The following is a 25,600-nucleotide window of genomic DNA, read 5'->3' as shown; positions in this document are numbered from 1 at the left end:
AGCTGAGCAGAGTCTACATAGTGTCCTATCTGCAGGCAGCATGTTATAGAGCAGGAGGAGTTGAGCAGAGTCTACATAGTGTCCTATCTGCAGGCAGCATGTTATAGAGCAGGAGGAGCTAAGCAGAGTGTACATAGTGTCCTATCTGCAGGCAGCATGTTATAGAGCAGGAGGAGTTGAGCAGAGTCTACATAGTGTCCTATCTGCAGGCAGCATGTTATAGAGCAGGAAGAGCTAAGCAGATTGTACATAGTGTCCTATCTGCAGGCAGCATGTTATAGAGCAGGAGGAGCTGAGAAGAGTGTACTTAATGTCCTATCTGCAGGCAGCATGTTATAGAGCAGGAGGAGCTAAGCAGAGTGTACATAGTGTCCTATCTGCAGGCAGCATGTTATAGAGCAGGAGGAGCTGAGCAGAGTCTACATAGTGTCCTATCTGCATGTTATAGAGCAGGGGGTGGGTTTAGTAGAACCAGCCATCCATGTCATATAGAAGAGGGACATTGTGTGAATGCAGGACATGAAGTTTTGTACCAACACCATGCTACACGGAATGGGGGTTATTTTTTGCCTGTTATGGGCAGTTCTTTCCAGCACTGGAGATGACCATAAAGAGGTTGAAATGGAGTCCTAAGTGTTACAAGAAGATATTAAAAATCCCTCTAGATTGACACTTCTGCCCCCGCCACCTAAGAGATTGATCGCCAATTAGTCATAAATCAAAGACCAACTTTGCCTCGTCATTAATCGCTCGGAGGACCTCTAGGGAGTTCATGGATCCCACAGCCCCGATTCTGCTTAATTATTGGATTTTTCGACATGTTTTTTAGTGGCCTCCTGAGCACAAAAAAAAAAAAAAGTTTTCATGTTTCCTATAAATTTGTACTAATTATCTTGTCTCCACTGGGGACCCCCTGCGAGAGTGACCTTTGTGGTAATCCACATGGAACTGATATCCTTATCTGTCCTTCTGATTATCTCCATGAATTATTTACATTGACGTTCCAGGGAACTGGTTCTGTTATCAATGACCTCAACTCTAATGTGAAGACTAAAAACTTGAATTGTGCTCAATTTTGTTCTCCCACATGGGTTTTTCACCGTTTTTGTTGTTAAAGGGGCTGATCACTTTTCAAAAAACCTGTTCTATTAGACAGGTCTCTGCATGTACAGACGGTCCCCTACTTAAGGACACCTGAACCACAGATGACCCCTAGTTACAGACCGACCTCTCTGCCCACTGTGACCTTTAGTGAAGGTCTCTGGATGCTTTCCTTTAGTCCCAGGCTGCAATGATCAGCTGTATGGTGTCTTATTAATAATACTCGTTCCCATTACAGCTAAATATTTTGAAAATCCAATAGTCACTGGGACAAAAAATATTTTTGTCTGGACCAACAATTATAAAATATACAGTTCTAACATATAAATTCAACTTAAGTACAATTCTAGAGAACCTATCTTGTACGTGACCCGGGGACTGCCTGTATATGAACCTGTGTCTTTGCCGCCTCAGCTTCAGCTTTTTCCTTCTCTCATCATGCTGCCCTCACGCACCCACTAGGTCTCTCTTTTACTGTCAATCTGCACTGACAGAGACAGAAAAAAGGGAAGGGGAGGGAGCAGGATGAGTCATAATCTCCTGCTGCAGCTCCTCCTACTCAACAGCGCTCAGGCATGTAAGCAAAGAACCACAGAGAGTCTGCTCACAGTGCAAAAGTAAGTAGCAGGACTGCTAAATCACTGGATAAACATTCATTTGTAAAGGAGTAGTCAACCCCCTTAAGCTTGACCAACTATTTTTTGTTCCCCGACTCTGAAAAAGAGTAGCCAACCCCTTTGAGCTTGTAACATAGGACGCTATCTGATTTGACCAACTATTTTTTGTTCCCCGACTCTGAAAAAGAGTAGCCAACCCCTTTGAGCTTGTAACATAGGACGCTATCTGATTTGACCAACTATTTTTTGGCCCCCGACTCTGAAAAAAAGAGTGGCCAACCCCTTTTAGGTTTTAATGTAGGATGATATCTGATTTGACCAACTATTTTTTGGTTCCTGACTCTGGAAAGGAGTGGCCAACCCCTTTTAACGTAGGATGAAAGTTTATTTGACCAACTATTTTTTGACCCCTGACTCTGTAAAAGTGTGACCAACCCCTTTGAGCTTCTAATGTAGGATGAAAGCTCATTTGACCAACAATTTTTGGCCCCTGACTATGGAAAAGAGTGGACAACCCCTTTAAGTTTCAAATTAAACTAGATAAGTAGAAAAAAAAAATTAAAAAAATTATTATTATTTTTTTTAAAACATGCACACTTCTAAAACCCCTGGTGACCCGTGTTATTGATAATTCCGAGCACAGACGTAGAGAATCTGAATTACAGAGTGGGGCAGCGGATCAATGGGTTTGTTACGGTGAGATGTCTCTTGGATCCATACCTAAAAGTACATGTGCACAGGATGGAAAAAATGAAAGCCGGGGATTAGACGTCGTCTTCTTCGGGATTCATGTTCTGCAGGGGTTTTTTTTTTCCTTGTAAATTCTCACAGTGATACATATGAAAAGAGCTGAAGACTGGAGCTAAAGGCTCCGCGTTAACACCTTCACGGCAGCCGGCACCGCGATCACATCCTGACATCAACCGGAACGATACTTGACCTTTCCCTCGCTTTTCCACCCGTCTTTAGTGCCACTTATTTCCTGCTCTCCAGAAGCGGCAAACACTAAAAGAGCGGAAAGCGATTGACTAACGTTAAAAGAATTTAGGTTTCCGAAAGGTAACGAATGAATCACGGCAAAGACATAATCAACCGGAGCCGCCTATAAATCACCGCGGAAATAAAAAAAGGAAATCAATTAAATTCCGGGGGAAACGTCGCTTTCCTGCTGCCAGTTTACGGTTATAAAATACGGCGTCTTATTATATACGAGATAATGCTGGAGCGTAATAGAATATAATTCCATCATGTTCATTACTTTGTAATCCTTAAGAAAAGCCAAGATGATTTACATTGATCTTGAGAATCTCTTTACGAGTCTCCTGGGGATGTTAAAAGGCATAATAAAATAAAGTTACTGATTTTACTTACTGTTATGATGCACGAGGCAGAAGGTCATGATGAAAGGTTTGTATGGAATAGGCATGGCAGCGCCTGATGGGAATTTCCATATCATGTTCTACTTTTAGATTTAAAGGAAGTCTACCATTATGAACCAAAAATACCTTGAGAATGCTGTAGCTACACTGATGCAGAAACATATCTTGTTTAATCCATGAGCTGAGTGGTTTTGCTGAAAAAACAATTATAAAATTCAGGACCTTGGGAAAGCTGTGTTGCTGGATGACTCGTACACAACAACTTGGGGGTGGTGCAGCAATTGATTACTTCTGCCTGTCAGGCACAACAAAGCAATTACATCATTCTCTGAAACAGTCCAAGAGGAGAAGGCACAGGAGGGCGGAGTCTCATTACCATAATGTTATAATTTTTTAAGAAAAATAAATGTCATTATGTAAACGAGCCTTTGACATCTATGGAGCCCAGAGCCCCTCAGGTTCATTTGCATAAATTAAACAAAAATTCATAAAAGCAAGGTCCTAATAAATGCTAAAGGGGCACACACCTGTATGTAAGTGTACTTGGTTTGCAATCATTCTTCCTGTTGGTTAATGTCCTTTAATAAGGAAAAAGTCACAATGAGGAATCAACCCAGTACATCAGTGCATAAACTCCACCAACGCATGCAGCACGAGCAGACCAGGACTGGACCGGGAGGTCTCCAAAGCCATCAGGCAGCCAAGCAGCCAACAAGTATTATGGGCATCCGGCACCAAACCAATGATGCCTTAGTGGGCTGGTGTTTGGGTTGGTGTTTGGGTGCAAAGATTGGAGGTCAAACTGGGGAGCTCCAATTTTTCAACAATCTCACGTGGAACAGTCAGAGATGGTTAGAGGGCCGGATGTGTCCCATGGGCCGTACAATGTCCAGGTCTAATGTTTAGGGTTGTAAGGTTGAAATCCAATTAAGACCCTTGGAAAGTAGTCCAAATATAGGTCCCCAAACCATTAACATAATAATATGACATCTCCATACTGGCCACCTCCGACGACCATAGAAAAGCTGTGGATCTACACTGTGCCGCGATCATTGCAGAAGTGTCTGGGAAACCCTAACCATGAACAATGTTGAGATAAAAGTAGTCCTATACATTCTTCCTACAGACCTCTGTCCTACCTGACAACTATTTCGTAGAGCTAATCCTCAAGTAATGAAAACGCATCCGTAGATAACACCAGATATATAAACACCACTTATGGTTAATAAGGATAAAGGAAATCGACACGCGGCCTCTCCACATCCCCGCTGCGATATGTGCTGCACAAAAAGTGACGTGTGACAGCAATGAACGGAGCCGTCCCAGAAGATGCTGAACGCTTCCAACATCTCCTGTCTTCAGGGACGTGATCTAATTATTTTAATGCTATACTTAAATCTGCCGTTTCGGAGTTATTAATGGCCACATGACAGAGCCTTTCAACTCGGCTACATAAAATAGCTGCCTATGACAATCTGGAGAAATAATACAAAGCAAAGAGGCAAGGCCGAAAGCAAAACATGATCTACAACACTGGAGACAATTATACGGCAATCACTCCGCTGGTCGGGTGCGTGACCTCCAGCACTGCGGGGCAGCCAACTTTGGGCAGGAAACTAATCTAGAACAAGGCGGACCGGTGGCTTGTGTATTACCGTAAGAATTCTGCAGAAAATAGTAGAGTGGAATTCTTGTTACAGATATCATGATGGCTGAAAAGATTAACAAATTTGTTGGTATTTAAAGGGGAGGTCCAAAATAAAGAAGTTATCCTGTGTATAGGTAATCTGGAGTTCCCAACGCTCAAACTCCAAGTGATGTCCTCTGAAATCCTGAGCACTCTTTGGCCCAAGAGCAGACTGTTTCGACCTGGTTGGGTCTCCTCAGTACAGCGTAGGGAACTGGATTGGCTGTGTGAGAGGCTATTGACTAGGGTCAGACGGTAGGTGTTCTCCTTAAGGAGAGATTGCCAACTAAGGCCACGTGTGGAATAGATAAACTGGATTGGCTTAATCCCACATCATGTTTTTAGACTTCTTGTAGGTCATACTTGGTGATAAGGGGGCTGCCTTTCAAGGTAGCAAAATGAGGCATTGTTTTCCATTCAACACCTCGGAAAACGTATTTGCATACTTGCATAACAGAATTCCCTATTGGAGCATCTATGGCTTTAAGTCTCTACACGTCTTTAAGGTGGCCTTATTTGGCAACCTCTCCATAAGGAGAACACCTACCGTCTGACCCTTGGCCAAAGAGCAGAATCCTATATTTATGCACATTCACCATTTCTTAACAACTAGTAGAGCCCTGAATTGTCCTCCTCTGATAAACGACAACAAGAAATGGCAACCATAAAGTCTCCTACTGGTCTCCAAGCCATGTGCATCATACTCCTAAAAAAAGGAACAAAAAATCCAATACAGTAATAGCAGATTGAGGAATGGCGACCTACAAAAATTGGTTTAACTTCGACAGTCACACATTACTGACATTCTCAACCCACCCAATGCATCAGCTGGGGCATTTCCAAGCTACAGTTCCTCTGACAGTGCTGTTCCTCCTTCCGACTGACACATAGGGAGGCCACCTAATATTTAAAGAACCAGTGTGTCCAGTAAAATGAGTGCCATACCAGTTTCCACCTCTCCTAATCATAAGGTAGGTGTCTGAGTTTCCAGGCTCCTAATTACCAATTTCCTGCAAAGGTATCCCAATCACCATCTCCTGTGCTTCAACTTTTGGTTTGTTCTCTGTTTAGATACTCTGATCTCTTCATTGATGCTTCTCTCCAGTAACAAGTTTGGGTCGTTCTGCTACTTATTTTCATTTAGAGACAGGTTCACTAGAATTCTGTCTGGCCAGACTTCTGGCTCTTCCTGACTCCATGGCATTTTGCTTGGTCATCTTTAGACCTGTCTGGGTCAGCGATCAACTATACCAGAATTTCTCCAGGAGGGAGTAAAATGTTGTCCCTGTATATGAGATTGAAGAGTGAAAACCAACAGGTTCATATAGACAATGATGTTGGGTTTAGCCCAAAGCCAAACCAGTGTAGAACGGCACAGTGGGTCAACATCTTGCAGTTGACTACAAAAGACACCATGACTTTAGATTGATTAGTAATGACTAGAGATAAGCAAACCCATAGTTTTATTTCGGACTTGGCTGTGCGACCCGAAGGCCAATGTGGCTAAATTCGGTGGCAAATTTACACCCCTTGCTACAAACCGTGGCCATGATTGGCCAGGGGGGACATCCCCTTGCCAATTATGGCCATGGCTAATAACAAGGGCGTAAATTGCTGGATTGCCAATATGTCCGTGTCTTGTGGCCGAACCCAAACTAAGACTACTAATGCCACCTTAAAAGTCATCCCCATTCTCTCCCAGAATCAAAATCAAGTGAACATCTCCCAAATTCTAATACCAGGTCATATTTTTTCACAAAAGAAATGCTCTCACATAATAATACATGATAGAAATACAAACAATGCTCGAAAAACTGCCCTTGAATTATGCAATCAACATCTTTTCACTGCAAGACGTCTTCTCCGAGAACAAGATTTCTCTTTCCGAACAATTAACCTTTAAGACCCTTTAAAGATGATTATTAACAGCTATTGTATTTGAAGTATATAGAGACATTTCACCCGGCTTCCTACAAAAACACCGCGCCGCTCATCCCGGGGAGTAAGACAATGGCGGATATTACTATTCACACCATGAATGCAGACACAATAAGTGCATCGCTAAATACTGGGCACTTATCAAGAGGAGGTTTTGTATTTTTCTGTAACTTTACATGGATAAGCTGACATCAAAGAGACGTTCTACTTATCCATATTACTCGATAAAAAGAGCCAAATAAAAGGCAGACGTTCCCTTTGAAGCTTTGTTTACCTAGAACATCATGACGGATGGGATGGAAAACTACCGGGTATTCATTTCCAGGCTGAAAGGCTAAAAAGTTCCTCTCTGGATTTTTTTTCAAGTATTTTTTTTAATGTAATGTCATATGGTGGTTGAATAGGACGGGGAACGGTAGGAGCTCTGCGCTTTGCCGTCATATCCTTACCTCCTCGGGGGCCATGTGACATACAGGGATAATGAAACACTTGCTGTGCTTTATAGGTGCGATCATCCAAATTGACATTTCAGAAACGCAGAAAAGTTCAGGGTAATTATGAAATATCATCTTCGTAACACAAAAAGGGGACACTTGAAATCCCGCTACTTACGGCTTCGACGGTGGTATTAATAGCAAGAAGAAGAATACAAAAAAAAATAAAAGTCATAAATAATAATTACCGTACAATCCTACCTCAAACTTTTCCGCTTCTATTAGTAGTTTGGCTGTCGTGATCCGAGACTCGTATGGAGGGAAGGTGGTCTGGAAGGGAAGATAAAAAAAAAAAACAGTGTTATTGTATTTCTTAGGAAAATTCTCCAACTTATAAGTTTAATTCATGGATAAAACCTAATGTTAAGTGTTCAGACAATCTGTAAAAACTTTACTCTTTTTGTACTGAATTTGTGGTAATTTTTTTACCATAGATTTGACAGGGTGGTCGTAGATCTAAACTATTTATTAGTGGTCTGGGGTCTTCTTTATTATCAACTGTCCGGTCTGGGGTCTTCTTCATTATCAACTGTCCGGTCTGGGGGTCTTCTTCATTATCAACTGTCCGGTCTGGGGGTCTTCTTTATTATCAACTGTCCGGTCTGGGGGTCTTCTTTATTATCAACTGTCCGGTCTGGGGGTCTTCTTTATTATCAACTGTCCAGTCTGGGGGTCTTCTTTATTATCAACTGTCCAGTCTGGGGGTCTTCTTTATTATCAACTGTCCAGTCTGGGGTCTTCTTTATTATCATCAAGTGTCCAGTCTGGGGTCTTCTTCATTATCAACTGTCCGGTCTGGGGGTCTTCTTTATTATCAAGTGTCCAGTCTGGGGTCTTCTTTATTATCATCAAGTGTCCAGTCTGGGGTCTTCTTCATTATCAACTGTCCGGTCTGGGGGTCTTCTTTATTATCAACTGTCCGGTCTGGGGGTTTTCTTTATTATCAACTGTCCGGTCTGGGGGTCTTCATTATTACCGGTCTAGTCTGGCGGTCTTCATTATTACCGGTCTAGTCTGGGGGTCTTCATTATTACCGGTCTAGTCTGGGGGTCTTCATTTTTAATTGTCCGGGATCTTCATTATTATTTTTCGTTGTGATCTAGGTTTGCGTTATTATTGTTTGATCTGAGATTTGTAGTACTTATTGTCTGGTCAAGGGCCAAGATTTTTTATTGTACAGTGATTATGTTTGTGTATATGTGATGTGCATATGCTGTATGGATGTATATGCTGTATGTATGTATGGTGAGTATATACTGTATGTATAAGTATATAAACATGTGTATATACGTAGGTCTGTGATTGTAACTGTACAAACATGTATACATTATTTAAGGGGAAAAGAGGGCCCTATTCAGAAGTCCAGAATCCAGAAGGGGCCCAGTCTCTCTGAGTTAGTCTCTGCTCCACTGATCTCATGAACAGGGGCGTATCTGTAACCCCTATCTCAGCCCTCAGGCCTGGAGACTTTTCCTAAAGTCTATAATAGTAAAGTGTGAATTATTTTCAGCAGCCTGTTTATAGCGCAAGACCAATCCCGAATGATGACAACCTCATTCAACCTGCATACATAACGTTCAAAGATGCTCTACATAACCCTGCGACGTATCACTTCTTCAGGAGCCTGTTTATTTTTCATTCGCACCTCTCACTTTAAAAACACATCAGTTCTCCGCCAGCTGATTTATTTTGCTTTTTTTGTAGCGTAGCAACTTTTAAACATTATTTGCTATACGGCCGCCAGTTAAAAAAAAAAAATGCTCAGTTAATACTTGCCGTGGCATTGGGAGAACTCATACTTGGGCTGCATTCACACTGCCGCATCGGGGACGTATATACGGCCGACATATATACGGTGCATATACGACCCCCATAGACGGCAATGGGCGCACCGCGCCGCACGAGAGCGGTACCGTGTGGCACACGTGCTGCACCATACCGTTCCGTAGCCAGGAGAAAGATAGGAGATGTCCTATATTTTGACGGAATACGGCACCGTGCCCCATGTTTCTCTATGTAGAGGGGCGCCCATGTGTGCCCGTCGTGCTACGGTATGGCGGTCACACGTTAGTGTGAATATAGCCTTAAACTGGGGGGGAAAAAACTTTTCCAAATAGGCAGGAAACTTTTTTTTCACAACGCACTCGGGAAGGAACATTAGGTTGGTGGTAAACAGTCTATAACTTGCAAATGTTGTGCTAAGGAGAATTTACCCAGCGCTGCAGGTCATTACCAACGAGAAGGTAATTTTATAAGGTTGAAATCGTTACAAAGTCTGAACGACCTGCCTGGAAGATGATATATATGCAAAGTTATATAGCGGGGGAGGGGAGGGGCTGGTGGGTTTGAGGACTGAGCATCATTAATCTAAATCCCTTTTCTTGGAGTCGAACGAGCGGCTATTTTAATAAACAGTGAGAGACGCTTATAAAAAAAAAATTGAGGGAGTGGATAAAAAAAAAAAAAAATTGAAATGAGTTTTATTTATGCATTAGCATATTTCACATGCTCCGAAAATTGATGTTATTTTTGGGTTTGCAAAGTTTTGTTCTGGCTACGAGGTGCTATAAGTAATTCTTTGCGGTGGCAGACACATAGTCTAGTCTGCATTCAGACATTTGCTGTTCCGGATGAGTCATTTCTATAGAAAATGCGATTCACATTCAAATTGCTGGGATTTCAGAACGCCGCGCTATATTGTACGGGTTCAATGGACGTGAAGATACTTCAGCTTTACAGTTACTGTTTCTTGAATTAAACTAAATACTCGTCCCAATGCAAAGCGTCGTGTGAAGATACAAGAATCCAAGTCCCTTCATACTATGGACTCTATGTTGTACCTTATAGTGCTCCGTGCTTAGATACTCTAATCAATTCAATCAAAGAAAAGAATACCCCAAGGGGGCACAAGGTGGTTCCGTATGAAGCTCCAGTGTGGAGCAAAACTGGGGTGCTAGGTTTCATTCTGATCTGGGGCAACATCTGTATGGAGTTAGAGATTTCCAAGAATTCTGAAAAAAAACTCTTGACTCCCTCGTCACCGAGTTACTTCTGGTCTATGGCACGTTTATTTGAATGAAAGTGGCAGTGGTGTCTCAGGACCCACTTCGGTCAATCCACAATCTCCTCGGACCACAGAATGTTATTTGTGAACTCAGAGCAAGAGTTTTGAGAAGACAAAGCAGGTCCCGTGACCCCCTTTGAAACATCTTGAATGTCTTCTTCCATTAGGTTACTCCACCCCAATAGTTCAGGTTTCCTTGGTACAAAATGGCTGCCACTGGTATTGTGCGCTTTGAAAATCTAAGACACAACCCCTTAGAAGATGCCAGAGATTAGTGGATGAGGGTTTTTTTTAAGGTATCACTTGTGATGAAAGAGAAAGTGATGTTCCATGGACTGAGGTCCCCACTGATTGGCCATTGCGAGTCCTGTGACCACCAGTACTTTCGGCCTTGGAGGATTTGATGCTGATGAGAAGTGCTGGAGAGACCATGAGCCCAGTCCTGGAAAATCCCTTTATGGATCTTTGATGATGTCACGATCAACTTCATGTCTTAGAGTGGCTGATCTCATGGTTCTGACATCATCATAGGTTCTATACAGGAAGAAGTGGCTTGGACTTTTACACTACGCAGATTCTAAAACTGTGGCAGCCATTTTGTGAAATGCAAACAGGACTCAAGAATGGACAAAAGGTAGGCAACAGCTTTCAAAAAGGAAGCACCATGTTGATTTCCTATGTTTTTGGTTTGGACTGGAGGGTTATTTTTAAAAGGAACCTGACAGCAGCTAAATCGCTTATAAACCACCAAATGTACCTTACGGTGGCCGTTGACTTTTTTCTGCACAAGTCAACGCTGCCTTTATCCAGAAAAATAAAGTTATATCCATGGACAGCTACTAGTTAGGGGGGTAGGGTTTGGGGGAAATTAGTCAGCCAGGTACCCTCATTCAAGTGCGCCTCATCAGGTAACCCCCACCTCTTTAACTCCATGGAGCTGCTACCGGCCCTGCCTCCTGGCTATTCATCGCCTCCCTGTCCTCTTGTGGTCTTGTTTCAAATCTTGCTTTCAAACCATTTCAGGAGTGCATACCTGCTTTTAGGTGGCCAATCCACTGCCATGATGTGCAAACACACAAGGGAGCACACAGCGTACCTCCGGGTACGTGCAGAGCCAAAGGGGAAATGTACATGCATGAGATTTGAAACAAGATCGTGGGAGGATGAGGAGGCAACAAAGAGCCAAGAGGCAGGGCCGGTAGAAGCTTAGCGGAGGTAAGGAGGCAGGGGTTACCCGAAGAGGTTGGCCTTGAGTGCCTGCTTGACTGCTGTTCCCCAAATCCCACCCCATCTACTGGTAGCAGTGCATGGATATAACTTTATTTTTCTGGGGAAAGGCAGCGTTGATGCGTGCAGAAAACAGTCAACGGCCCATATTAGGTACATTTGGTGGTTCATAAGCAATTCGGCTGGCGACAGGTTCCCTTTAAGGAAGTCCCTTCTAAAAGTTTAAAATCAGCCTCTGCACTTTTCATGTTGAATCTGGGGGTTAAAGTTCCTGTAGAAATGTGCGAGTGCTGTAGGATGCTCATGGGTACGAGCCTTTAACAACCCATTTATTTTATTCCTTTTGACACCATTTTTCCCGTCCTCCAATAAACAAGATCCCACGGACAGGCGTATTTAACCTCAGCCACTTCAGGTTAAGTAAACTTTAAAATGGTTAAGTACTAAAACATTGCAGAAGCCTCTAAATGGGAGAGAATTAGGTAGTAAACGCCTTAGGCTTTCATTTAATTTGAACACTTAATTTAGACCTGTGGGAGGCTGAGGCTCGAGTAGAAAATAAGGACTTGCGTTTGATGTGCCGTTTTCCAGAGATGAATTCACATTTCTAAAGCTTTTCGATGTCGAAGGGATCATTATGACCGAGAGGGTGAGCGAACCAGGTCACAACACCGATGGTGGGAACGTAAAAAAGGCAAGAAGAGATGTGTAAGTGCTCACTGGCTTTCAGTATGGCTGGAAATGTGAAGACTGGAGGACTTCATTATCAACCTTCGTTTACTGAGAGATTACTAGTTTTATACATTAAATTCACAATTTTATTTTTTTGCTTATTGTAGCTTAATCATCAGCTTTATGTAAAGAATTTACTGTATGTACTCTAGTATTAGCTGAGTTTTTCAGCACAAAAATTTATACTTGAGTCTATTAAAAAAATTAACACTGTACTCCCCTTTCCGATGTCCCCCATAGGTCCCCTTCTGCTTCTGATGCTTCGGCACCTCGTCTTCGGGTTCTTTTGCCCTTCCTTGGCTCCTCTTTGAGGTCATTCCACTCTTCTTCGGGTCCCCTCGCGATGCTGGCGGCACACAAGCAATGACTTCGGCAAGAGGCTGACGTCAATTTGTGTCCCGACCGAGCAAAAAGACCTGAAGAGGAGCAGAATGAACCAAAGAGGACCAGAGGAGGCACCGGAGCATCGGAAGCAAGAGAGGACCTATGGGGGGACGTCGGAAAGTTAAATACAGTGTTAATTTTTTTTTATTATTATAGGGGGGCTGGCAGGCTATATGCTACAGGGGTCTGGCAGGCTATATGCTACAGGGGTCTGGCAGGCTATATGCTACAGGGGTCTGGCAGGCTATATATATATATATATATATATATATATATATATATATGGCTTTAAGAGCAGCCTCAAGTGCTATCAGTCCAATGACTCAAGAATAAATATAATTTTACAAAAATGACAATGTCACTTGCTGGCCAAACCAACCATGACTTGTGCTAATCTTTCTTCTAACCGAACGTAGGTCCAATCAGATAATCCACCCTATGATGCCTTTACCCCAGAACTGGGCATATGCGAAAAAGCGACTTCCTTTCAGGTGCCATTTATAAAACTGCATTAGAAAGATTGAATCCTCTCGGCCCAGATAAAGTTCTACCACTGGATGGCTGTTCACGCAACTCTTGAAGAATTTAGGTCCACCAGCCACAGACTAACTTCCATGAACAACCTACAGTATACTCTACGTTGGCCATCGCCAAATGTTTGTTGGGTCAGTGGATACTCCTTTCATGTGCCCCATACATGTCAACATTGAGCTTGGCCAAAAGCGGGAGGCTTATCCGTATGGGGACTGTTGATATATAGTAGTCCAATCTTTCGATTCTCCAACATCTTCTGTTGGGGGGGAACGTCAACACTTTCCATATGATATGGTTGGCCGGTTCCGCTTTAATATATGGATGTGGATGGCCAACTTTACCCATAAAGTAGAATTTAAGGAACTGTATAATGACATGCAGATGCTTTTGAAGATGACATAACAAGGAGCAGCTCATTAAGTCAACCGTTTCCACTTTCACCTTCTCGCTGTTTAGTAATTTTGCTGAGAAGGATTCAGGTTTTCGGGCTACATGTCCGATGTAATGTTGTGTGCGCTAGTTACACCTTCTTTTTCGCGCTTCTTGTCATCTCATTTAATTCTCCTTATGCCAGCACCGCTTGTTTGTGTCTTCCATGGTATTATCAGGCTCTTAATTGTTTACATACTTTGCAGCAAAGCTGTTTGTTTCCACATTCTGGGTGGGTTATTAGAGTCTAAAGAAGCGTTCCGACACCGAGGACAGGACTGATAAATACATCCAAAAGGAGAATGCAGCTTCAATCTTCATCTCCAGCTGTGAAATTTGCACATCTCCAACGCTGGTGCATCTTGCAACATGGCAGTGTGAACTGTTGCAAGTTGAGCTGTTTGAGGAAGCGAGCTACAGATTCACAAAATGTGTCAAATGAATATGAAAAGTCAAAAATATGCAAATATAGATCAAATTTTTAATATTTCCCATTCGGTCTTAAACACCATCCACCAAACCTCTGATAAGATCGTTTCTGACTGTAAGACAACTGGATACAGCAGGAGCCCTCTCCCACTGCTCTATGACACCTCTCATCTAGCTGATGCCTCAATTGCATATTTTTGCCACTCCTGTCCATGAATTGTGAATGGTATTGCAGCTCAGGGCCAGTGAGGTAGATACAAGATAGCCGCAATACCAATTGCAAACTGTGGACAGGTTTGATACTGTTTATGGTAGAAAAAGGCTAGGTTTTTGTCATTTTTTTTAACCCTTATTCCATGACATTAGCATAAGATGGCCATCAGCTGTCATAAGTTGACATCACCAGGTTCCTTTTTAAGGTTGGATCAGGGGTTAGGTGCGTCCCGCTACGGCTAGTAGGCAGAGGCGGTAATTTCGTCAATTTGTCGGGACACAACGTAACCATGGACTCAAAGTTGAGGTCCACTCATATCTAAGGATATGCTATTAATGTTAAAAACCAAGAAAAGTAGGGAGTGGTACTAAGAAGAGATATGGTCCTGGGTTAAAGGGATTTTAAGTTTCCCATTTAAGAGTCCATATAAGTGACCATTACATTACACACCAATGGGAAATCAAGAAAGCTGCTCACATGATGGAGACTATCCTCATAGCAATCTTCTATTAAAGGACATCTACCACCAGGATAAGGGATTGTAAACCAAGCACACTGACATACTGGTGTGTGTGCCCCCTCTGGCAGGATCTGCTATTTGTTTAGCTTTTTATGCCCTTGTTTTTATAAATATAAAGGCTTTACAAATTATGCTAATTAGTCCGAGGGGCTCCAGGCTCCATGAACATCTATGGAACCCGAAGCTGCTCAAGCTCATTTGCGCAATTTTTGGAATCTTTTTTTTTTTTAAGAAGCCAAAAGAAGAATAGATACCGGCAGTGGGGGCAAACACCAGTATGTAAGTGTGCTTGGTTTACAATCCCTGATCCTGATGGTAGATTTCCTTTAAGGATGTAGAATCCATAGTGAAATGGCTGATGTCAGTATCTAACACAGATTTGTGATCTACTTTCGTATACAGAAACAGCCATAAGTCATTCTAATGGGTTACAAATGAAGAATAAAAACCTCAATGATGGCCACTTAGAGAAGCCGAGAAGATATGAAGGTTTGGCCGATATTGATGGCACATTTCCATTAACAAGACAGCCGAGGTGAGCGAATGGGAAAGATCATTCCGACGCTCCATGCATTTTATGGTTCCGCATCACAAACCTGCGCCCCAAACCCACAAATCAGCAGCGTCCATCCACCTTCATCAATATAAAGCACCGCTACACAATATCGCCGACAACGGCCAGAGATTTCTGCTGGTTGTGCTGATTTGGAGGTCAATCTCTCTGACTTTTTGCATCAGCAGTCCCATAAACCTTAATGGAATATCACTGCTAGAAGTCAATGTTTGCAGTAAAACGCGCTCTCGCTGATTTGGCCGCGTGCGGGTCGACATCTCTGCATGAGATCCATGCAATCACTCCGATAGCCAAGGTGAGTGAATGACAGGAGCGTCCTGATGATGGTGGCAGTTTTCCATCATTTGCCACAGTTGCAATCATCCCAAATTAACAAAATTCCACAGGACGCCCTGGAGTTTACACGCCCTCGGCTTTCTCTACACACAAATAGATGAAGTACGATCTACAAACTGGAGAAGAAATGAAAGGGAACCCTACATCATGTTACAGGTGTCCCAAGGCATCGCCCATCCATAACGTTATACTTGTAGCAGTCTGGGTGTTATAAAGAAAGTTATTTTCCCAGACGCCGCTATGCCATGCCTTCCCCCCTCATCTAAAGGATCATGTCCACGATGATGCATACAAAAACGGACCAGGACACGAATACTTTTTAAGGAAACAACGTACAAATCAAGTTTTTTTCCTTAACAGACCAGGTGTCTCGTTCCTCTAATAAGTAGAGCATGTTCTAGTCTCAGCCATTTGTACAATCAATGGGTCGGTGCCGTGAAAACAGATAGTTACAAGGATGAGTGACGGACTGGGATACCTTGGGTCCACCAGTAAAATCTGATCTTGGGGCCCACCACAGCTACAAGTTTGTTACAGAAACTATTAATATAATCATATAAATACATAGGATAGTTGTGATGCTCTATGCTAAATATATGTATAAATTACAGAGAGGATACCTTGTCCAGCACTACTTATGCAGGGCCTGGGGGCCCACCGGTGGATCCACCTGTTCAGTCCGAGTCTGACCAGGATACAACATTGATAGGTGGGACATTCCCGGCAAAACTCCCTGATGACGCCACGGAGAGCAATGATCCCCAGGAGAATAGCGGCATGTATGCACCACCGGAGGCCTTGCCAGTGGCAATTATAAAGTAAAAGCCACAATCTGGGTCAGCACCGATTGCATCATTACTGCTGGCGGTCAGCATTTCAGGTTCCGGTTCAGGCAAACCCAAACGGATCTGCTCAACCCTACTGATTACACATATCTCCAGCCCGACATTTAATATGAGCTTTTTGTTACCCTTATCAAGCAGTATTACACTCTACAGGCTAAGGCTACATTTAGACGGCCGTATGGGAGGGGGGGGATGTATATACGTCACAGAACGTTACGGGAGCAGTACGGTGCTGCACACGTGCGGTCCCCGGGTTACATACAAGATAGGGTCCGGAGGTTTGTCCTTAAGTTTAATTTGTATGCAAGTCGAAACTGTATATTTTATAATTGAAGTTCTAGACAAAATTTTTTTTTTGTCCCAGTGACAATTGGAGTTTCTAAATATTTTGCGGTAATTGGACCAAGGATTATCAATAAAGACACCTTACAGCTGATCATTGCAGCCTGGGACTAAAGTGGGTCACAGGTCACAGTGGGCAGAGAGGTCCGTCTGTAACTATGGGTTGTCTGTAAGTCGGTTGTCCTTAAGTAGGGGACCGTCTGTATTACTATGGAGAGGGGTGGGGATAAGCGGCGCTCACCCCCTCCTCCTCTCCCGGGAGCTGACGTGTGCCCACCGTGCTACGGTACGGCAGGCACACGTCCATGGGAATGTAGCCTAAACCTATAATATAATATTCCATTTCTAAACGAATATAATAGACCATTGTATTAACAGAAAAAAAGAATGCCACCACGAAATAATGAATAGCGTAAAAAAAAAAAAAAAAAACGACAATTCAAAAAAGAATTAAAAGGAAATGAATCCTATGATAATAGAAAGCCATGACAACGGGAACATGCTAATACGCCTTTGAAACCTTTATCAGAAATGACATATTATACAAGTGCCTCGTATAGGAACGACATCTTCACCTTGATCTGGGAAAACGCAAGACGGGATCCGGCACAATGAGGCGTACAAGAACTTCAAAGTCTCTCGTAAAGACATTGCGCATTCTGGTGAAATATTAATCGCAGATGTAGAATTTATTGTAATTGGAGAACACCTTCACCTGTACTTTGGAACGTGAAACCCGCGTCTGGGGAAAGTGAAGAGCGAGAAAAATTCTACTTTTAGCAGCCGATTCGATGGAAAAAAAAAAAAAAAAAACCAGTCGAGGAGCATTAGCAATTCTCCGGTAACAAGCCCGGTGCCATGTGAACAAAAGTCATTTAGCGGAGCGGTACATTTCACAGCTGAATAAAGCTCGGAAAATTCCTTCCACGTAGACCTCCGATCAATACTGCCAACCTCGAAGGTTCCTACTATGCATGAGACGCGTAAAAAAAGAAAAAACTAAATCTATAAAATGTTACAAAGCAATCTAAAATTGGAAGATTTCGAAGTAATGATGATTCTTTTGAACATATGAAGAGGAGACCCCACTATAAAAGGATATTGGTTGACACCGACTTCAAAGGGTTTTCCGAAATTCATAATTTTTTAAGGGCCTCAGGGGGGCGGACGAGAAAACAACAGGTCAGGCTCACTTTACCCTGGTGACCTGTCTGTATGCAGAAACTCCATATTAAAGCAGCATCTCTGGTGCACGCACCAACCATTGCCTACAGGCTGCAACCAAAAACTGTAGCGGGTTCAACCGGACATCAAATCTGAGCCTCTGGGAGCACCAAAGTGAAGAGACTATACACAATTGTCATACACCCTGGTGCCCATTCTAAAAAAGGATCATTCTGGAAAGCCCCCTTAAGGTCCGGCAAAGATTGGGTAAATCTCCAAACCAATATCCTGTTATAATGGTATGTCCTCTTCAGATGTTCCAAAAACAAATATCACTCCTTCAAAATCCCCCCAAAATCGGACCAAATGACAAAGATAGATACCAACCTCCTAAACACAGGATATAGGATTAGTGTCTGATCTCTAGGATCCACAGAAATCAAGTGAACAGGGGAGCTGAAGACCACCTGAGAACCCCCAGCAAATGAAGAATTGTGTACATGTGTATCCGGTGCTCCATCACTTCCATGGGGGCTACCGGGACTATCTTGCACGGCCTCATTGAAGGGAATGAAGCTCTGGTCACACATTTGCCCTCACAGGGAAAATTCGGGATTACTTTTTATCCCCCTGTTCTCCCAATCAATCCAAACCAATTGGTTGGACCCACTATCATCTGATCTTGGCATTGAGTAAGTTTTTTTTAGTTTTTTTATAGGACTATATAAGAATGTCAAGTTGTGTGGTCAAGAAACGGGGTGTCTTTTCACCAGTTGCTGATTTTGTAATACTTTTAGGTAACTAACCCTTAAAAGGGGTTTTCTGAGACTTGAATATTGAGGACCTTTCTACAAAAGGGGTTGAGCTGAAATCGAGTCATGTGACCAAAACAGGGGACATCACAGTCTTGGGAAGACATGGCCACTTTAAGCAGCTGATTTAAGGAAGTGGTGACATCTGAACCCACTCACACCAAACTTGCCTATAAAGTATCTAAGACAGCTGCATAGGGTCACAGAAACCAGAGGAGTGGTGGGTGAACCAAAAAGGAGCATCATACACCCTATCAGCTCCTGAGTCTTGTGCGGCACAGCTGGATCTCCAGCCCCATTTCCTACTCCTCTCGTTCTAGCAGGAGAGGGATGACTCTCATCTGTTGCCAACCCCAATGTTCGAACATGATAAACCTTTAAGATTGTTGTGCTAACCTTAGTCCGACATCTTCACCATCTTCCGTCTACCTGGTAGTGGGCAAAAAAGAAGCATAACTTCTGGATATGAGCAGACCCAAATCTGCAATGTTTGGATCTATGCCAAATATTGGGGGTTCAGTTCCCCAAACCTGGACTTCAGCCAATAGTTGGGTCTAGTGTGCAGACTCATACATGTAAGTAACACAATCGGTGCTGGTGTTAACCACCATTTTCCCTAAGATCATAGCTCCCAGATGATGTCACAGAGATAATGTCACAAAGAACCTGAACGGGTCCACTCATGGCTAATAACCACCATTTAAAGAAAAATTTAAGCAAACCTTGTAGAAGAGTGGCATTGATCTTCCTCTAGTTAACAGAAGTATCTATGATATCTATATTAATCTATACATCCAGTACATTAATATGTAAATGTTCTTTTAGCAGATGCCCTTGCCCCAAGCTGCCCTTTAAGCACACGTCTACCAATCCAACCCCGTTTTCGCAACTTGAGGAACATTTAAGGCTCTTAAATTCCCTAAACAGGAGGCAAATGATTTTTCACTTTGGTTTTATAGGCTTGGGCTTATCTTTATCATTAGATTTGGCTTCTTTCCTCGTCTACTTTGAGATGGAATTACTTGGCTATAAATTTATAGGAAAAAAAAAAAACTCATCTGCAACGGAGGGCAAAAGTCCAAATCTCATCAAATGAGAATTTTACTTCTCAAATGATTTCAAGGCAGCCTGAGAGGTGATCAATAGTTGAGCTATCAGTGTCGGGTCTGCACTATCCACTTGTCAGACTGATATTGTTCTTAGTGTTTTCTTCAATTCTCCATGAGCAACAAAAACAGCCAGTCAGCTCCTGGCCGAAGCATCGAGGAGGAGGAGAGGGGCTCGCGAGTAATCAACTCTTCATTGTCCATCTCAATGACTTCTTGTGAAGGCCAAATCTAAAATTGTCTGCTCTTAAAGTGTGATTTTGACCCTCTGCACATCACCTTTGAGTCTTCATATCAAAAGGTATACATAAGAGGAATCCCTCTTGATAGTACTGTGCAAAAGTTTTAGGCAGGTTAAAAAATATTCTATAAAGTCTGCATGCTTTTAAAAATAGAAGTGTCAAAAGTTAATTTTATCAATTAAATGAAAAGAGAAGATTATCCACATCCATATCTGCTCTTGACTGCACATCAAACACTGCTCCAATGCCCATCCCAAGCGCCAGCTCCCCAGAGAAGCCCCTCTAGTCTCTTATCATTTGTGTAACATTATCATTTGTGTAATCACCTAGTTGGACAGCGACATTTGATATGCTAGTCCTGATCTGCAAGACCAGACCTGGGGTATCTATCCATCTGTCACATATCGTCTTGGGAATACTGTTCCGCTTCAAATAGGTTCCGTTTTCCAAATCTGATCACTGTGTTCATCCCATCTATATGGATCATAGATCTTGTTGATTAGAGATGAGTGAGCATACTCGTCCGAGCTTGATGCTCGTTCGAGTATTAGCGTACTCGAAACGGCTCGTTACTCGGGCGAGTATTTCGCCTCCTCAAGAACAAGCTTTCATTTAAGTGAAGAACACAGTGAAGAACACATTGCACATGTTTCCATACATCTGCTAACTTATCAGAAGACATTAATGCAGAAAGGTGTTCTTCCCAATAGTATGTGAAGAACAATATGTGTGAAGAACACATTGCAGATGTTTAACACGGGTCATTCTCCTTTTTGAAGTTCCACGATCCATTGAATAAAAAAAAAACAAAGAAACAGGACTGACTTCCTTATTTCTCAATAAAATTACACATTTTATTGCAGAGCCTTGGTCCCCTTGAAAAATGCTCGAGTCTTCAATGGGGTTCGTTATTCGAAACGAGCACTCGAGCATCGGGAAAAGTTCGACTCGAGTAACGAGCACTCAATCATTTTAGTGCCCGCTCATCTCTATTGTTGATACAACCTACTTTATACGATTTTCTTTTAGGGTATTTTATGGCTGAAGGGTTTCCCCTGATGATCACCATTCCTGCCATTCCGACACTGTGTGGATCTCCCTTGTGTATTGTATGCACGGAGTTGTAGGTATGGGTAGAACCACGAAAGCAGAAGCCGATGGTCCTCAAAAGATTTTACCGCCCCCTCCGTGCACACATGATCTCAGGTAACAACCCCCTTCGATTTGCAGGGGTGAGCCCTTCCACCCTTCCCTTCCAGCCAGAATATCTCCAGCATCCATCTCCAATGGGCGCGTGTCTTTTTTCAAGCGTATAAACTATGATACTATAAGAAGTAAACCTGGGAACTCCTAAGATACTTTTGGCCCTGGACCAAACCTTAACCAGGAGTAATATCAGTTTACTGTTTAGGGGACTCCTGCAAAAGTAGGCCAACGGGACTCACAGTGTCTTCATTCCCCAGCTGGGAAGCCAAGAAGTAAAGCCAGGAGATATCCACACCACTTCCCTTTTTGGTTCTCTGTAATTTTTCGAGGTTGCTTCGTGCATATTGATCCTTCCAAATCAGTTTGTTGGATAAACTGTAAATCCTCGAAAAAAAATTCATTCATGTAGAACAACATTTGTGGCATCAATACCATCTTTATTAAGTTGCCCCGACCCACCAGGGAGGATGTACACTTCCACCACATTTTTTCTCATGGAGAGAGATCTGGCTAGTGATGGTTCCAGGTTGTCCCTCACGTAATTTCTAGTTTGTGAGGTCACAACAATTCCAAAGTGCTAGTTACAACTTCACAACTACACATTTAGCTTTCAGAAGTTCTGGTTCTGTAGATCACAGAATCACAAGTCTGATTTGATGTGAATGAGGTTTCTTGGTTCATGGGAATTATGAGACGGAGAAGGGAAGTGCCCACCAATGCCTTTCTGTTCACACTGGAAAAAAAACCCTGTAAATTGTCTGTTCTTTCAGGATTATACTGTTACACTGAAGCTTTTAATTTTGTTGTAGGTGGATATTTACCCCAGTTGTGGTTCTTCTAATGGATATTTACCCCAGTTGTGGTTCTTCTAATGGATATTTACCCCACTTGTGGTTCTTCTAATGGATATTTACCCCACTTGTGGTTCTTCTAATGGATATTTACCCCACTTGTGGTTCTTCTAATGGATATTTACCCCACTTGTGGTTCTTCTAATGGATATTTACCCCACTTGTGGTTCTTCTAATGGATATTTACCCCACTTGTGGTTCTTCTAATGGATATTTTCCCCACTTGCGGTTCTTCTAATGGATATTTACCCCACTTGCGGTTCTTCTAATGGATATTTACCCCACTTGCGGTTCTTCTAAAGGATATTTACCCCACTTGCGGTTCTTCTAAAGGATATTTACCCCACTTGCGGTTCTTCTAAAGGATATTTTCCCCAGTTGCGGTTCTTCTAAAGGATGTTTACCCCAGTTGTGGTTCTTATAATGAATATTTACCCCAGTTGTGGTCCTTCTAAAGGATATTTACCCCACTTGCGGTTCTTCTAAAGGATATTTACCCCAGTTGTGGTTCTTCTAATGAATATTTTCCCCAGTTGTGGTCCTTCTAATGGATATTTACCCCACTTGCGGTTCTTCTAATGGATATTTTCCCCAGTTGCGGTTCTTCTAAAGGATGTTTACCCCAGTTGTGGTTCTTATAATGAATATTTACCCCAGTTGTGGTCCTTCTAAAGGATATTTACCCCAGTTGTGGTCCTTCTAATGGATATTTACCCCAGTTGTGGTTCTTCTAATGAATATTTACCCCAGTTGTGGTCCTTCTAATGGATATTTACCCCAGTTGTGGTCCTCCTAAATAACAATGGACAGGGGTGGGGGTGCGGGTCTTGCCTTTTGACCACTTATGTGTCATTTTGCATCCCCAAAATGAATTAAAAAAAAGACGATTAGGTAAAAAGAATTGAAAAAAATGTGATCTTCCTCCGCCGCTTTGTGCTTCAAATTACATGTATTAATGGTCCACTCGCTTCAAGCATTTAAAAGCATTAACTTTCCCCCACTTCTCCTTGTAAAGTGCTTTCAGTTCTCAGCATCACTCCGGCTTTTCAATTGTTACTATAATTAAGCAAAAGCTGAAGTTATATTGACACTGAACCCTTGAGCTGCGATTTCATGTGGATACGTCTTTAGTCTCACGTAAAGCAGCTCCAATCGTTCCGATACATATATATAGCAATGTATTAATCAGAGTAAACCTATAGAACGGCACACCGGTGCTGCCACGAGGGACAAGCCAGATTATGTGTGACTCACGGACCACCTCCTATACATTATCATATGGTTAGCAGATCATTCTGTTCTCTTTTCTATAGAGTAGTCTTCCAGGACTGACATTACTTAGCAAACAGAATAAGAAACTTAAAGGAAACCTGTCACCTCATTTTATATATTCAGCCAGTTACAGGTTCCTATAGATTTCTATTAACTAACTGACCCCCTTCTTTTTGCTAAAAATTGTTTCCCTTAAATCCACATAAATCAACTTCATCTTATATTACATGGCATCAGAGAGGGCGTGTCCTGCTCAGCCAGCTCCTCCCATCTCACTCCTTCCCATGGCTCCTTACTATTCAGCAGTTGAGGTCATATGACCAGGGTGACATCTCAGTTCCTTTAGCCCCCTAACATTATCAAACTGTACCCCATGTATGCATCTGACCACATGAAATATCACAACTGCCTCCATGGACTTCTACTCCTTTCCATCCTCCATGGAGACACGCTGTGATTTTATGTGTCACATACATGGTGCACAGTTTGCTAATGTTAGGAGGCTAAAGGACCTGAGATTATGTCACTCTGGTCACATGTAATGAATGTAACACTGTTGTATTTCTGGAATTTCGATTTCGAATTTTGCCTCCCGTTCAGACTACTCTTCTGTTTTTCTGATTATGTACTTTGTGTCCATCTCTGTTGTGACCAGGTTTTTTGATAATTCTTATCTATTTCGGTTCTTTGTCCTGTTACGTGTTTGCCAGTTACTGGCACAGTTTCGGGTGGATCAAGTAAGTAGGTATGGCTTGTTTGGGGAGCTCAGTATCTGGGGGTCACTGTCTGTGTCACTGTTATTGTAGGCTTTCAATATCAGATTTGTGGGGTTCAACACGCCAACATTAAAAAATTAAAAAAAAGGAAGCAGGCAGCATCAAGCTATGTGCAGTGGCAGAAACAAGTAACTGCTACTTACCTGATGTGGAGTGACTTGGCATGACCACTACAGAGAGCTCAGAGGTCTCGGAGGACATAGCCTCAGTGATGGTGCTGAGTGTATGACCCTCAAGAATTTGATCTTGGGGACCTGTTCTATGGATACTTTACTTATCAATATTTTTAGCCAGGAAAACCCCTTTAAACGTTGGTATTTTCTAATGATTCCATCCATTCCTCTTAAGAATGTTTTCTTACTACAAACTCCAGTAAGAACATCAATAAGATTTAGGATTCCGAGAGTAGAATTAAAGCCAAGACTCCATGTTGTGCAATCCTTCCAGCCCTTCGTAAGCAGCTTAAGGAGCAAGATGGAATCGTGTTATTCTGCATTTCCCCGAGAAGTGTTTACAGCCGCACAGAACAGCAATGTGCTCCGTCATATGTTACTTCGTTTGGCATCTCCAAGGAGCAAATGGTGGACACCACCGACAAGGAACAAATTTCTGGAATGAGCAGGACTGTGAGGAGGTGGAATATTAAGTCATATTTTGTAAATGTGTATAATACACTCTTAAGAATTGTTGATAAACTGCACCGAAAGCCATCGACTGAGCCGGATCCAAAAAGTCTGAACACTGCTCGGGGATTAACAGAGGGGTTATGGTAATCTCCTTGTGTGATGCCAACATCTCCTGCATGGGGCATCGCAGCGGGTGGAAAGAAACCGTATACATCAATGATTTTCAAAGCCAAATCCCAGTTTCCAAAACAGAATTCCGCGAAGGGGCTTATAAAGATGGCCGCCACGAAGTCATGTCATTATGGCAGAACAACCTTTCCCCTCTCACCGCGGGTCGAATGACCTGAATTAATTATCGCCGTCATAGAACAATATTGTTGGTTCAAGAGGTTAATTCAGAGTCATCAGAAAATCCACTTTTCCTACAGTAAATATAATTAGTTACTTTTACATTTCTACTGGTCGCCCTTGGAAACAGACTACATTCCGTAGTCAGACACTTACGGTAACCAGACAGCTCAGGTTTAATATGGTATAGAAAGAAGTTGTCCAGATGCGACAACCCTTTAAGTCTTTTAGATGCAAAGTGCCTACTAGAAAAAATTTTTAGGTTTTTAATAAGAGGATAGACATACCTGTGTGGTCAAAGTTCAATAAAGTAGTCATCCTTGTATGGATAGGAAATTCAATCATCAAGTG

At 42.4% G+C, this 25,600-nt stretch overlaps 1 protein-coding gene across 2 annotated transcripts in view; it reads right to left on the bottom strand.

Moving 5' to 3' along the window:
* Positions 1 to 25,600, bottom strand: part of LOC140134286 (uncharacterized) — a 253,868-nt gene that overhangs the window by 195,048 nt on the left and 33,220 nt on the right. For both annotated transcript variants that reach the window (XM_072154872.1, XM_072154874.1), the window contains exon 8: positions 7,418 to 7,486. In XM_072154872.1, the coding sequence (XP_072010973.1) occupies positions 7,418 to 7,486 (69 nt within the window). The remainder of the gene's footprint in view (positions 1 to 7,417; positions 7,487 to 25,600) is intronic.

Source organism: Engystomops pustulosus, chromosome 5 (genome assembly GCF_040894005.1).
Source record: "Engystomops pustulosus chromosome 5, aEngPut4.maternal, whole genome shotgun sequence".
Classification (NCBI taxonomy): Eukaryota; Metazoa; Chordata; class Amphibia; order Anura; family Leptodactylidae; genus Engystomops; species Engystomops pustulosus.
The sequence above is the reverse complement of the archived record's forward strand: the minus strand, read 5'-3'. Positions and strand labels throughout refer to the sequence as shown.